At 42.2% G+C, this 14,211-nt stretch overlaps 1 protein-coding gene and 1 non-coding gene across 4 annotated transcripts in view; both read right to left on the bottom strand.

Annotated features, from left to right (window-relative positions):
* Nucleotides 1-14,211, bottom strand: part of SUN3 (Sad1 and UNC84 domain containing 3) — a 53,562-nt gene that overhangs the window by 14,770 nt on the left and 24,581 nt on the right. For all 3 annotated transcript variants that reach the window (XM_069587338.1, XM_069587337.1, XM_069587339.1), the window contains exon 3: nt 12,413-12,516. In XM_069587338.1, the coding sequence (XP_069443439.1) occupies nt 12,413-12,516 (104 nt within the window). The remainder of the gene's footprint in view (nt 1-12,412; nt 12,517-14,211) is intronic.
* Nucleotides 1,714-1,817, bottom strand: LOC138439878 (U6 spliceosomal RNA). The gene has a single exon (XR_011256823.1). It is a non-coding gene; the product is annotated as a U6 spliceosomal RNA (small nuclear RNA).

The following is a 14,211-nucleotide window of genomic DNA, read 5'->3' as shown; positions in this document are numbered from 1 at the left end:
GCACGAGGGGCGTCTTATCCACGCCACTGCACACTGCGCAGAAAACAATTACCTCGCTTTTTTTTTTTTTCCGCTGAGCATTTTAATTTCATTTTTAAAATTTTTATTGGAGTATCGTTGCTTCATGACGTGTTAGTTTCTGCTGTACAGCAAAGTGAATCAGCTACCTGTCTACACGTATCTCCTCCTTTTTGGATTTCCTTCCCATTTAGGTCCCCACAGGGTGTTGAGTAGACTTCCCTGTTCTATACAGTAGGTTCTCACTAGTGAGCAATGTAACTTATTACAGGCTCTCCTCAATATTTTTCTTTGTACAGAGATGTGGAGTTGGGAGCTGATTTTTGGTAGGGAGAAATTCTTATTTCCAGTGTTTCTATTGCTGTTTGAATAGGTTTCCTCTTGCTAGGGGCAGTGTTTTGCATTTCTGTTACTGTTTTCTGTTTTACCCTTAAAAAAACATATAGAAAGTATGTCTTCACTAATTTGCTGATAAATGAATCCTTTACTTTGCCAACTAAGGTCCGTCTAGTCAAGGCTATGGTTTTTCCTGTGGTTAGGTATGGATGTGAGAGCTGGACTGTGAAGAAAGCTGAGCCCCGAAGAATTGATGCTTTTGAACTGTGGTGTTGGAGAAGATCTTGAGAGTCCCTTGGACTGCAAGAAGATCCACCCAGTCCATTCTGAAGGAGATCAACCCTGGGATTTCTTTGGAAGGAATGATGCTGAAGCTGAAACTCCAGGACTTTGGCCACCTCATGTGAAGAGCTGACTCATTGGAAAAGACTCTGATGCTGGGAGAGATTGGGGGCAGGAGGAGAAGGGGACGACCGAGGATGAGATGGCTGGATGGCGTCACGGACTCGATGGACGTGAGTCTGAGTGAACTCCGGGAGTTGGTGATGGGCAGGGAGGCTTGGCGTGCTGCGATTCATGGGGTCGCAAAGAGTCGCACACGACTGAGCGACTGAACTGAACTGAACTGAACTGACAGCTTAACATTTTCCTAATTTTGAAAGCATTCGCCTCATTCCCAAAAGGACTTCAGGTGGCTTCCACTTTAGGAACAAACATAGATTAAAAAGTCATTGAACAAAAGAGTGAGGCAATGGAAGTGAATAGAAAACAAGGACTGGAAAAGGAGGAAACATGAAAGATGGGTGTGACATCAGTTCCTGGAGTTCTCAGCGCTGGCCCTTCATTTGTTCCTAAAGTGGTAACAACGGAATTGAGTGTGGGTGGGAGGGAGTGGGGAAGACAAGAGTTGACAGCGGTCCACAGGGAAAAAAGAAACCTCGACGACGTGGCAGGGGCTGCTTTGCATATGGCTGGTAACCCATCCCTTCCATGAGGCTCCTGTGATAAGAACGTGCTGGGTCTCCTGAGAACTTTCCCAGGGCTTCCTTCCTGGCAGGGGAGCAGAGCCCCATGGAAGGTTAGGACAGCCGTCCAAAGCCTTCATTAAGACTTTGCAGCAGCTCCAACAAAGCACCTGCTGCCCAACCCTAACCATGCCCATTAAAGGAAGACCAGTGGGCATCTGCAGTCAGTTGAATGGGTGTAGAATTGGCGGCCTCCTGGTAAATGACAAGGTGAAGGAGAGAACGCAGAGAAACAGCTGTGGGCAGGGCCACAGCCTTGCTTCTTCTTGTTGTTTCATTGTTTTACCCTTAAAAATATGGAAGACTTATCAATTAGACATAAATAAATATTTTTTAAAATATGGAAGCCTTCACAAATCTGCAAGTCGTCCTTGTATGGGGGCTGTGCTGATCTCTGCATTGTTCCAGTTTTTGTATATGAGCTGCCAAGGTGAGCGCGGTTTTGTTTTTTTCAGGTAAGGTTGACTGAGATCCAAAACTTTATGTCTTAGAATGTGGCTCCAGTACTTTGAGCTGGGACAGATTGGATGCAAGAGCTCACAAATGCCTCAGGTGGCCAGTACTTTTCTTCTCTCTCTTTTAAACAAAACTATCACAAGTTAGGGCTTCCCAGGTGGCACTAGTGGTAAAGAATCCGCCACCCAGTGAATCCACCTGCCAATGCAGATGACAGAAGAGACGCGGATTGGATCCCTGGATCGGGAAGATCCCCTGGAGGAGGACATGGCAACCCACTCTAATATTCTCCTCTGGAGAATCCCATGGACAGAGAGGCCTGGCAGGCTACAGTCCTTACGTCGCAGAGTCAGACAGGATTGAACAACTCAGCATGCATGCAAGTTATCTAATCTTAAACCCTGTAACTTCCAGGTGAATCCTGGAAGCTGTCAGACTGGCCAAAAGTTCGTTCAGGTTTTTTCCTATAAAATGGCTCTGGTAGTGCTTAGCTGTCTTTAACTTCGTTTGAAACAATTTTGTTAGATTGCATTGTGATTGCTGACATATCAGTGTGCATTTTTAAAAAAAGTATTAAACGTGAATTTTTGTGTGGCCATTTTAATATTGAAGACAAAAGAAAAAAGGAACATTTTGGCATATTATGTTTGGCATAATATGCATATCCCATTTTTGGCATATTTAATATATCAAGAAAGATAAAAATGCAGCTGAAACACAAGCAAAGATTTGTGGAGAAGCTGCTGTGAGTGATCGAACATGTAAAAAGTGGTCTGTGAAGTTTGGTGCTAGAGATTTCTGGCTGAACGATGCTCCATGTTCGGGTAGACCAGTTGACAGGGATCAAATTGAGACATGAAGTGAGATTACTCAATGTTACACCACGTGGGAGATAGCCGCCAAACTCAAAATATCCGAATCAAGAGTTGAAAATCATTTGCACCAGCTTGGTTACGTCAATCGCTTTGATGTTAGGGTTCCACATAAAGCCTTCTTGACCATATTTCCACCTGTGATTCTCTACTGAAACATAATGAAAATGATCTATTTTAAAAACAAATTGTGATGAACAATGAAAAGCTGAAGAGACTGTAGGGCAAGTGAAATGAACCACCACCAGCCACACCAAATGAATATGTTCTGCTCTCAATTAGACCAACTGAAGTTAGTACTCAATAAATAGTGTCCTGAATTAGTCAACAGAAAACACATAATCTTCCATCAGGATAATGCAAGACTGCATGTTTCTTTGATAACCAGGCAAAAACTGTTGCAGCTTGGCTGGGAAGTTCTGATTCATCTGCTCTATTCACCAAACATTGCATCTTTGGATTTCTATTTATTTCAGTCATTATAAAATTCTCTTAATGGAAAAAGTTTCAATTCCCTGTAAAACTGTAAAAGGTACATGAAACAGTTCTTTGCTCAAAAAGATAAAACATTTTGGGAAGATGGAATTATGAAGTTGCCTGAAAAATGGCAAAAGATAATAGAACAAAAATGATGAATATGTTTCAATAAAGTTCTTGGTGAGAATGAAAAATGTGTCTTTTATTCTTACCTGAAAAATCAAAGGAACTTTTTGACTAACCTAATACACTGATTGCAGATTGCACCTATGGTTAGATCATTAAGCTTGCTGCTTTGCGTAGAGTTTTAGATCTAAACCAATTAAATATTTGGAGCAAGTAATTTGCAATCATTGGTCTTAAGCCCTTCATTGTGATGGTGAGTATATGGTCACTGAGACTGTACTGTGTATGACAGCTGAACTGTGTCCTTAGCATAAGTAAACAGGATAGGCCAATGGCCATGTGCAGCAAAGCTGGAGTTTGTATTTCATCTCCGGAATTTATAGCTGTGTTGCTTTAGGCACACACAGAAATTCCCTTAATTGTTCTGATCCAGCATTCTGATCTATAAATAGATTCACTCCCATTGGAGGACAAAGTGATACCTGTATTTAATGTACTTACAAATAACTTCTGGTGCATTATCCTCCCATTCTCCATGGTGGGAGATTGGGGGGTGGGGCACATCTAACTTTCTGAAAAGCAATATTGGGACTTTCCTGGCAGTTCAGTGGTTGGACTCCATGCTTCCACTGCAGGAGGCATGCATTCAATCTCTTGTCAGGGAACTAAAATACTATATGCATTGTGGCCAAAATTTTTTTTACAGCGGTATTAATTAAGATTCACTATTAAACGGTCACCTAAGAATTGTGAATATCCTTCCTGTATCCTTCTTTTAGTTTATCCTAAGTAGAAAAATCAAGAATGAGTGAAAAGATTCAGCAACAATGATGTTTATAATATTGAAAAGTTGAAAACAATTCGATTGTTGAGAAATAAGTATTTGTTGAATATATTATTTATCCATAAGAATATTGGTTAGTGATCAAATGCTGTTAAAAATAATATCTAAGGACTTCCCTGGTGGCTTAGTAGCCAATACGCCATGCCTCCAATGAGGGGGCCCTGGTTCTATCTCTGGTCAGGGAACTAGATCTTACATGCTACAACTAAGACCCAGCACAGCCAAATAAATAAACAAATATTTTTAAAAATAATAATGTCTAAAGACAAGGGAACATCTTAAAATCTATTGTTAGTTGAATTTTAAAAAAGGCCAAGAAACAGCTTCTATTGCATGTAGCTTGGGATCTATAAAGAAGTCACATGGAAATGAGTCACAGATTCATATGGTTTCTAACAGAACTCTCTTCTGTGTGAAAAACAGGTTAACCATTGGTCATTGATCATAGTAACACGCTGATGTTGTTGTTTAGTTGCTAAGTCGAGTCTGCCTGTTTTGAGACCCCAAGCCTGCCAGGTATCCTCTGTCCATGGGATTTTCCAGGTAAATTTTCCAGGAGTGGGTTGCCATTTCCTTCTCCAGGGGATCTTCCCCAGCAGGGGATGGAACCCGTGTCTCCTGTATTGGAAGGCGGATTCTATACCATTGAGCCACCAGGGAGACCCAGTAAAATGCTACCTGTGTGAAAAAATACCGGCTTTAGATGCTCAGCCTTAGAAATGTGTAAGGAGAAGGCAGTGTCGAGTGTGCTGATCCACCTAAACCCTCGAAGTGGAGAGGAAGCTGGCCTTTCAAAATGACAGCACGCTCACTCATTCCTTCATCCACTCGCGCCGGTGTCTGCGGAGCCTCTGTGTTCCAGGAACGGCGTCAGGCTTGGACAAGATCTCTGCTCATTTCAACGAGCCCACAGTGAAGTAGAGGCGACACGTGATGTACGGGGACTGTCACCAAGTAGGCGGCTGGCCACAGAAGCCTCCCAGATGACATTTGAGCTGGGCTGAAATGCCAGGGAGGAGTTACTCCTGCAAAGATCTGGGGCAGAATATCATAGGCAGAGGGAGCATAGGGTTCTTTAGGAAAACAGAGTAGGATGTGGTATTTACACAGAGAGACTTATTTTAAGGAACTGGCTCGTGTGATTGTGGAGGCTGGGAGTCTAAAATCCGTGGGGCAGCCCAGCAGGTCCATGACTCAGAGGAGAGCTGATGTTGCAGCTCAGGTCTGAAGGCATCTGGAGGCGGAATGTCTTCGTTTTTAGGAGAACTTGGTCTTTTTCTCCTAAAACCTTTGACTGATTAGACGAGGCCCACACCATATGGAGGATAATCTGTGTTATTCAAAGTCTATGAATTTAAATGTTAAACTTACTTTAAATATACCTTGGGTGTAACATCTAGGCTAGTGTTTGACCAAACATCTGAGCACCATAGCCTAGCAAAAGTGTCCCATACAATTAGGCATCACAATACAGTTGATCACAATTTGGCAATCACTGGAGGTCGCCGCTGTCCACGTCTCATCTGTTTTTCTGGTGAGGAGCTCTCTCTGGCTCCTCCTGTGGGCCTTGGCTTTGACGTGGGGACCTCGTGGTACAGGAGTTATCTTGGGTTTCCACAAGCCCACAAGGAGACGCCCTTCCATCTGGGACCTGATTCTTACAGATTCTCAGCGTGGGCAAAATGAGCAGCATCCTTGAGCCGGCGGGTGCTTCCGGTGTGACCTGTGAACTCCCCGGGGAATGATCCTCACTAGGCTGGAAAGCTGCAGGGACCACACGAGCTCCATCGTCCCCTTTAGGGGCTCCTCACAACAAGCACCCTGAGATTCAGAAGTTGCTGGATGAACTGGGGAACAGACAACTTCAGAAGCCCCAAGGGAACTCAGGTCAAATTTGCTGACTGGGTGAGCTCGCTGATCTGTCCCTTCTTCCAGCAGAGCAGTGGCTGGCTTGACTGTGCTGGCTTCCCTTGCTATGGGCTTCAGTAGTTGTGGGGCATGGGCTTAGTTGCTCCTTGGCATGTGGAATCCTCCCAGACCAGGGATCAAACCCACGTTCCCTGCACTGGCAGGTAGATTTTTAACCACCAGACCACCAGGGAAGTCCTGGGGGTCTCTTTCTTAATAGTACTAATCCCAGTAAAGGGGCTCCACCCTCATGACCTAATAATTTTCCAAAGGACCCACCTCCTAATACCTGGAGTTGGCTGTTGTTGGTTAGCTGCTAAGTCATGCCCAACTCTTTTTTGACCCCGATGGACTGTAGCCCGCCAGCTCCTCTGTCCATGAAATTCTCCAAGCAAGAATACTAGACTAGAGTGGGTTGCCACAATTCTCCAGCAACACAGGAACACACCCCTGAGCTTCCATATACAAGCAGCTCAAAACTACTCCCAAACCACTGACATCTCACAACCCATTACTGGACAATTCATAGCACTCCAGAGAGAAGAAACCCAGCTCCACCCACCAGAACTCCAACACAAGCCTCCCTAACCAAGAAACCTTGACAAGCCACTGATACAACCCCACCCACAGTGAGGAAGCTCCATAATAAAGAGAACTCCACAAATTCCCAGAATATAGAAAGGCCACCCCAAACGCAGCAATATAACCAAGATGAAGAGACAGAGGAATACCCAGCAGGTAAAGGAACAGGAGAAATGCCTTCCAAACCAAACCAAAGAGGAGATAGGGAATCTACCTGAGAAAGAATTCCGAATATTGATAGTGAAAATGATCCAAAATCTTGAAATCAAAATGGAATCACAGATAAACAGCCTGGAGACAAGGATTGAGAAGATGCAAGAAAGGTTTAACAAGGACCTAGAAGAAATAAAAAAGAGTCAAAATATAATGAATAACGCAATAAATGAGATCAGAAACACTCTGGAGGCAACAAATAGTAGAATAACGGAGGCAGAAGATAGGATTAGTGAAATAGAAGATAGAATGGTAGAAATAAATGAATCAGAGAGGAAAAAAAGAAAAACGAATTAAAAGAAATGAGGACAACCTCAGAGACCTCCAGGACAATATGAAACACTCCAACATTCGAATTATAGGAGTCCCAGAAGAAGAAGACAAAAAGAAAGACCATGAGAAAATTCTTGAGGAGATAATAGCTGAAAACTTCCCTAAAATGGGGAAGGAAATAATCACCCAAGTCCAAGAAACCCAGAGAATTCCAAACAGGATAAACCCAAGGTGAAACACCCCAAGACATATATTAATCAAATTAACAAAGACCAAACACAAAGAAGAAATATTAAAAGCAGCAAGGGAAAAGCAACAAATAACACACAAGGGGATTCCCATAAGGATAACAGCTGATCTTTCAATAGAAACTCTTCAGGCCAGGAGGGGATGGCAAGACATACTTAAGGTAATGAAAGAAAATAACCTACAGCCCAGATTACTGTACCCAGCAAGGATCTCATTCAAATATGAAGGAGAAATAAAAAGCTTTACAGACAAGCAAAAGCTGAGAGAATTCAGCACCACCAAACCAGCTCTCCAACAAATACTAAAGGATATTCTCTAGACAGGAAACACGAAAAGGGTGTATAAACCCGAACCCAAAACAATAAAGTAAATGGCAACGGGATCACACTTATCAATAATTACCTTAAACATAAATGGGTTGAATGTCCCAACCAAAAGGCAAAGCCTGGCTGAATGGATACAAAAACAAGATCCCTATATATGTTGACTACAAGAGACCCACCTCAAAACAATGGACACATACAGACTGAAAGTGAAGGGCTGGAAAAAGATATTCCACGCAAATAGAGACCAAAAGAAAGCAGGAGTAGCAATACTCATCTCCGATAAAATAGACTTTAAAACAAAGGCTGTGAAAAGAGACAAAGAAGGCCACTACATAATGATCAAAGGATCAATCCAAGAAGAAGATATAACAATTATAAATATATATGCACCCAACATAGGAGCACCGCAATATGTAAGACAAATGCTAACAAGTATGAAAGGGGAAATTAACAATAACACAATAATAGTGGGAGACTTTAATACCCCACTCACAACTATGGACAGATCAACTAAACAGAAAATTAACAAAGAAACGCAAACTTTAAATGATACAATAGACCAGTTAGACCTAATTGATATCTATAGGACATTTCACCCCAAAACAATGAATTTCACCTTTTTCTCAAGTGCTCATGGAACCTTTTCCAGGATAGATCACATCCTGGGCCATAAATCTAACCTTGATAAATTCAAAAAAATCGAAATCATTCCAAGCATCTTTTCTGACCATAATGCACTAAAATTAGATTTCAATTACAGAAGAAAAACTATTAAAAACCCCAACATATGGAGGCTGAACAACACGCTTCTGAATAACCAACAAATCACAGAAGAAATCAAAAAAGAAATCAAAATATGCATAGAAACTAATGAAAATGAAAACACAACAACCCAAAACCTGCGGGACACTATAAAAGCAGTGCTGAGAGGAAAGTTCATAGCAACACAGGCATACCTCAAGAAACAAGAAAAAAGTCAAATAAATAACCTAACTCTACACCTAAAGCAACTAGAAAAGGAAGAAATGGAGAACCCCAGTTAGTAGAGGAAGTTAGTAGTGGAGTTAGTAGAAGGAAAGAAATCTTAAAAATTAGGGCAGAAATAAATGCAAAAGAAACAAAAGAGACCATAGCAAAAATCAACAAAGCAAAAAGCTGGTTCTTTGAAAGGATAAATAAAATTGACAAACCATTAGCTAGACTCATCAAGAAACAAAGAGAGAAAAATCAAATCAATAAAATTAGAAATGAAAATGGAGAGATCACAACAGACAACACAGAAATACAAAGGATCATAAGAGACTACTATCAGCAATCATATGCCAATAAAATGGACAACGTGGAAGAAATGGACAAATTCTTAGAAAAGTACGACTTTCCAAAACTGAACCAGAAAGAAATAGAAAATCTTAACAGATCCATCACAAGCATGGAAATTGAAACTGTAATCAGAAATCTTCCAGCAAACAAAAGCCCAGGTCCAGACGGCTTCACAGCTGAATTCTACCGAAAATTTCGAGAAGAGCTAACATCTATCCTACTCAAACTCTTTCAGAAAATTGCAGAGGAAGGTAAACTTCCAAACTCATTCTATGAGGCCACCATCACCCTAATACCAAAACCTGACAAAGATGCCACAAAAAAAGAAAACTACAGGCCAATATCACTGATGAACATAGATGCAAAAATCCTCAACAAAATTGTAGCAATCAGAATCCAACAACACATTAAAAAGATCATACACCATGACCAAGTGGGCTTTATCCCAGGGATGCAAGGATTCTTCAATATCCACAAATCAATCAATGTAATACACTACATTAACAAATTGAAAAATAAAAGCCATATCATTATCTCAATAGATGCAGAGAAGGCCTTTGACAAAATTCAACATCCATTTATGATAAAAACTCTCCAGAAAGCAGGAATAGAAGGAACATACCTCAGCATAATAAAAGCTATATATGACAAACCCACAGCAAACATTATCCTCAATGGTGAAAAATTGAAAGCATTTCCCCTAAAGTCAGGAACAAGACAAGGGTGCCCACTTTCACTGCTACTATTCAACATAGTTCTGGAAGTTTTGGCCACAGAAATCAGAGCAGAAAAAGAAATAAATGGAATCCAAATTGGAAAAGAAGAAGTAAAACTCTCACTGTTTGCAGATGACATGATCCTCTACATAGAAAATCCTAAAGACTCCACCAGAAAATTACTAGAGCTAATCAATGAATATAGTAAAGTTGCAGGATATAGAGTGGGTTGCTTTTCAGGGGATCTTCCTGACCCAGAGATCGAATCTGAGTCTCCTGCATTGGTGGGCGAACTCTTTACCACTGAGCCAATAGGGAAGCCTTAATACTTGGATTAGGTTTCAACATATGAATTTTGGAGGGGACACAGCAATCAGTCTATGACATTCTAACTCTGGCCCCCCAAATTAATGTTCTTGCATGCCAAATGCATCCTTTTATCCCAACAGACCCCAAAGCCTTCATTCATTCCAGCATCAACTTATGTCTAAAGTTCAATGCCTCAACTAAATATCATCCAAGTCAGATATGGATGAGACCCCACGTACAATCCATCCAAAGCAACCGCCCCTCCAGCTAAGATACTGTGAAATCAAACAAATTGTGTACTTTCAAAACACAGTAGTGGGATCAGCATACCATAGACATGCCCATCGCAAAAGGGAGAAACTAGGAAGCAGAAAAATTTGATGAATCAGAAACATCCAATCTGTGGCAGGAATTTCCAGGGATTGGAGACTGTGGAGAATTTTTAGGGTCTCTTCGTCATAAAACTGGAGAAGGCAATGGCAACCCACTCTAGTACTCTTGCCTGGAAAATCCCATGGGCGGAGGGGCCTGGTAGGCTTCAGTCCATGGAATTTCGAAGATTTGGACACAACTGAGTGACTTCACTTTCACTTTTCACTTTCCTGCATTGGAGAAGGAAATGCCCACCCACTCTGGTGTTCTTGCCTGGAGAACCCCAGGGACAGGGGAGCCTGGTGGGCTGCCGTCTATGGGGTCGCACAGAGTTGGACACTCCTGAAGTGACTTAGCAGCAGCAGCAGTCGTAAAACCACTTAGTAGATCTCCGGTCCCAACATTATTTCTTTAAAAAAAAATTATTGGAGTATAGATGATTTACAATGCTATATTAGTTTCTGGAGTACAGCAAAGTGAAGCAGTTATACATACCCTGCATGCTAAGTCACTTCAGTTGAGACCCTATGGACTGTAGCCTGCCAGGCTCCTCTGTCCATGGGATTTTCCAGGCAAGAATACTGGAGTGGGTTGCCATGTCCTCCTCCAGGGGATTGTCCCAACCCAGGGATCGAACTGGCATCTCTTACACTTCCTGCATTGGCAGCTGGATTCTTTGCCACTCAGTCACTTCAGTTGCTCAGTTGTGTACGATTCTTTGCAACCCCATGGACTGCAGCACGCCAGGCTTCCCTGTCCTTCAGCAACTCACAGAGCTTGTTCAAACTCACGCCCATCAAGTTGGTGATATCATCCAGCAATCTCATCTTGTTGTCCCTTTCTCCTTCTGCCTTCCATCTTTCCCAGCATCAGGGTCTTTTCAAATGAGTCATTCTTCGCATCAGGTGGCCAAAACATTGGAGTTTTAGCTTCAGCATCAGTCCTTCCAATGAATATTGAAGACTGATTCCTTTAGGATGGACTGGTTGGATCTCCTTGCAGGCCAAGGGACTCTCAAGACTCTTCTCCAACACCACACTTCAAAAGCATCAATTCTTTGGTGCTCAGCTTTCTTTATAGTCCAACTCTCACAACCATACATGACTACTGGAAAAACCATAGCTTTGACTAGATGGAACTCCATTGGCAAAGCAACGTCTCTGCTTTTTAAAATGCTGTCTAGGTTGGTCATAACTTTCTTCCAAGGAGCAAGCATCTTTTAATTTCATGGCTGCAGTCACCATCTGCAGTGATTTTGGAGCCCAGAAAAAAATAAGTCTCTCACTGTTTCCATTGTTTCCCCATCTATTTGCCATGATGAGGTGGAACCAGATGCATGATCTGTTTTCCAAATGTTGAGTTTTAACCCAGCTTTTTCACTCTCCTCTTTCACTTTCATCAAGAGGCACCTTAGTTCTTCTTTGCTTTCTGCCATAAGGGTGGTGTCATTTGCATATCTGAGGTTACTGATATTTCTCCCAGCAATCTTGATTCCAGCTTGTGCTTCCTCCAGCCAAGTGTTTCTCATGATGTACTCTGCATATAAGTTACATAAGCATGGTGACAATATACAGCCTTGATGTACTTGTTCCCTGATTTGGAACCAGTCTGTTGTTCCCTGTCCAGTTCTAACTTTTGCTTCTTGACCTGCATACAGATTTCTCAGGAAGCAAGTCAGGTGGTCCGACATTCCCATCAATTGAAGATTTTTCCAGTTTGTTGTGATTCACACAGTCAAAGCCTTCGGCATAGTCAATAAAGCAGAAGTAGACATTTTTTTAGAACTCTCTTGCTTTTTCAATGATCCAGTGGACGTTGGCAATTTGATCTCTGGTTCCTCTGCCTTTTCTTAATCTAGCTTGAACACCTGTTAGATGTTCTATTAGATATCCACATGCAAAACCAATATAACGCATGTCTAGTTGGACTCTCTTTGTAGCACATTAGATTTTAAATGAGTAACAGACAAAATGATTTAGGGAAACATCACCTGGTAATTGTAAAGCCGTGAACCATATTCTGCAATTAGAGCATAAATTTGTCTGGATTTCTGAGGAAACTCTTTCTCTTTATGCTTCATGTGATGTACAAATCCTGTTAAAGAAAAGATCAACTTTGATTAAAGAGTTTATCTGGAAATACTTATATTTTACATTGATGAAACAATTTATATTTTCAGGCAGCACAAGAAAAAATAAAAGCTCTTTCTCTGCGTCCATTTGGGCCTCTTCCCTCCCTCCTTGATGTGTGGTGCGCATGTACATTAATTAACCAGAGCTCCTCAAAGATGGGGATGAACTTTACATAAATATCAGTGTGTCATTTTGACATATGAGCCTTTGTCTCAAAAATGTATATGACTGTGCCTTCAACTTCTAACATGTGGAACAGGTCTCAGAGCTTCTGAGAGTCTGTCTTGTGGGATATAATCCTCAGTTTAGCTTGGATAAAATTCCTCTATTTTCTTCTTGATTGTTAGTTGAATTTTTGTTGACAAGATATATAAATAGAAATTTCTCTAAGGAGGGAAGCTATAGCAAGTTACTTATTTTTTTTAAGTTTTCACTGTGTTGGGTCTTCGGTGCTCTGGGGGATTTTCTCTCTCTAGTTGATCTTCGGTGCTGTGGGGGATTTTCTCTAGTTGAGACCGAGGGGGCTCCCCTCCAGTTGCAGTGCTCAGGCTTCTTGCAGCAGTGACACCTGTTGCTGCAGACCATAGGCTCTGCGGTGCATGCGCTTCAGTAGTGGAGGCTTAGTTGCTCCCCAGCATGTGGGATCTTCCCGGACCAGGGATCACGCCCATGTCCCCTGCAGTGGCAGGCAGACTGTTTATCACTGGACCATCAGGGAAGTCCTATATTAGGTTCTTGAGTGACAATAATTTTCAGTGGCAGCAAAAGGTGCTCAAAAAATTGCTCCTCCACTGAAACAATCATCAGCTGGCAAAGACTAACAAGATCAACTTTATTGGAATTCCAAAATCTAATCACAAGCTTGCATCAACCAGAGGACTGAAGGAAAGGGCAGATTATTTTCGGCAAGAGAGCAGTGTGGCATTATCACTCACTTGCATACCATCTACCAGAATGGTGGCAGTGGCTGTGTGGGTGGCAGCCAATATTTCTGGCGCAGCTTGCTTGTGCCAGGGAGCTAACACAGACCTTGTTCTTCAACTGACTTGACTCCATGTGCTTATCTGCCTGGTGCTGCCCTGATTGTCTAGTGCAGAGGTCAATCTTTGTGTCTATCCACTCCCATGCACTGGGAGGGTATAATGACTGTTGGAAGAATTAAAGACACAGACTGGCCCTGACCCTCTGGGCAGGGGACTGTGGATGGAGAAAGTGGCAGACAGATCCAACATCATGGGAGAGAAGGCAGAGGATGGAGGCTCATGTGGGAACAAGGGCTTGGAAAGGAAGGGAGAGTGCGGTGTGAGTGTCCAGCACTGGACGCATGCTCAAGAAAGATCCCAGGGAAGACCCCAGGCTTGCACCTTGGGTGGATCTGTGGGCTGCATGCAAGCAGGAGGTGGAGATTATGACAGAGCTGTGGGTGGCCCAGTTTGGCCTTGAAATGGTGACCCAGACTGGAAGAGTGGTTCTCACATCCTTGCTCTCTCTTTCTTATTCATTGATTCTAGGAAACCTGTCAGGTCACTGGTTGACCACTGTGATATCAGAAAAGTGACCATCACTAAACAAACAAATGACTGCAGCCCTCAACAAGCAATAAAGCAACCTTTGGAAAAGGGGAAAAGCCAATTCCTGGAGTTACTGCATTATAAAA

This window comes from Ovis canadensis, chromosome 4, assembly GCF_042477335.2.
Source record: "Ovis canadensis isolate MfBH-ARS-UI-01 breed Bighorn chromosome 4, ARS-UI_OviCan_v2, whole genome shotgun sequence".
Classification (NCBI taxonomy): Eukaryota; Metazoa; Chordata; class Mammalia; order Artiodactyla; family Bovidae; genus Ovis; species Ovis canadensis.
This window is presented reverse-complemented; position numbering and strand designations above follow the sequence as displayed.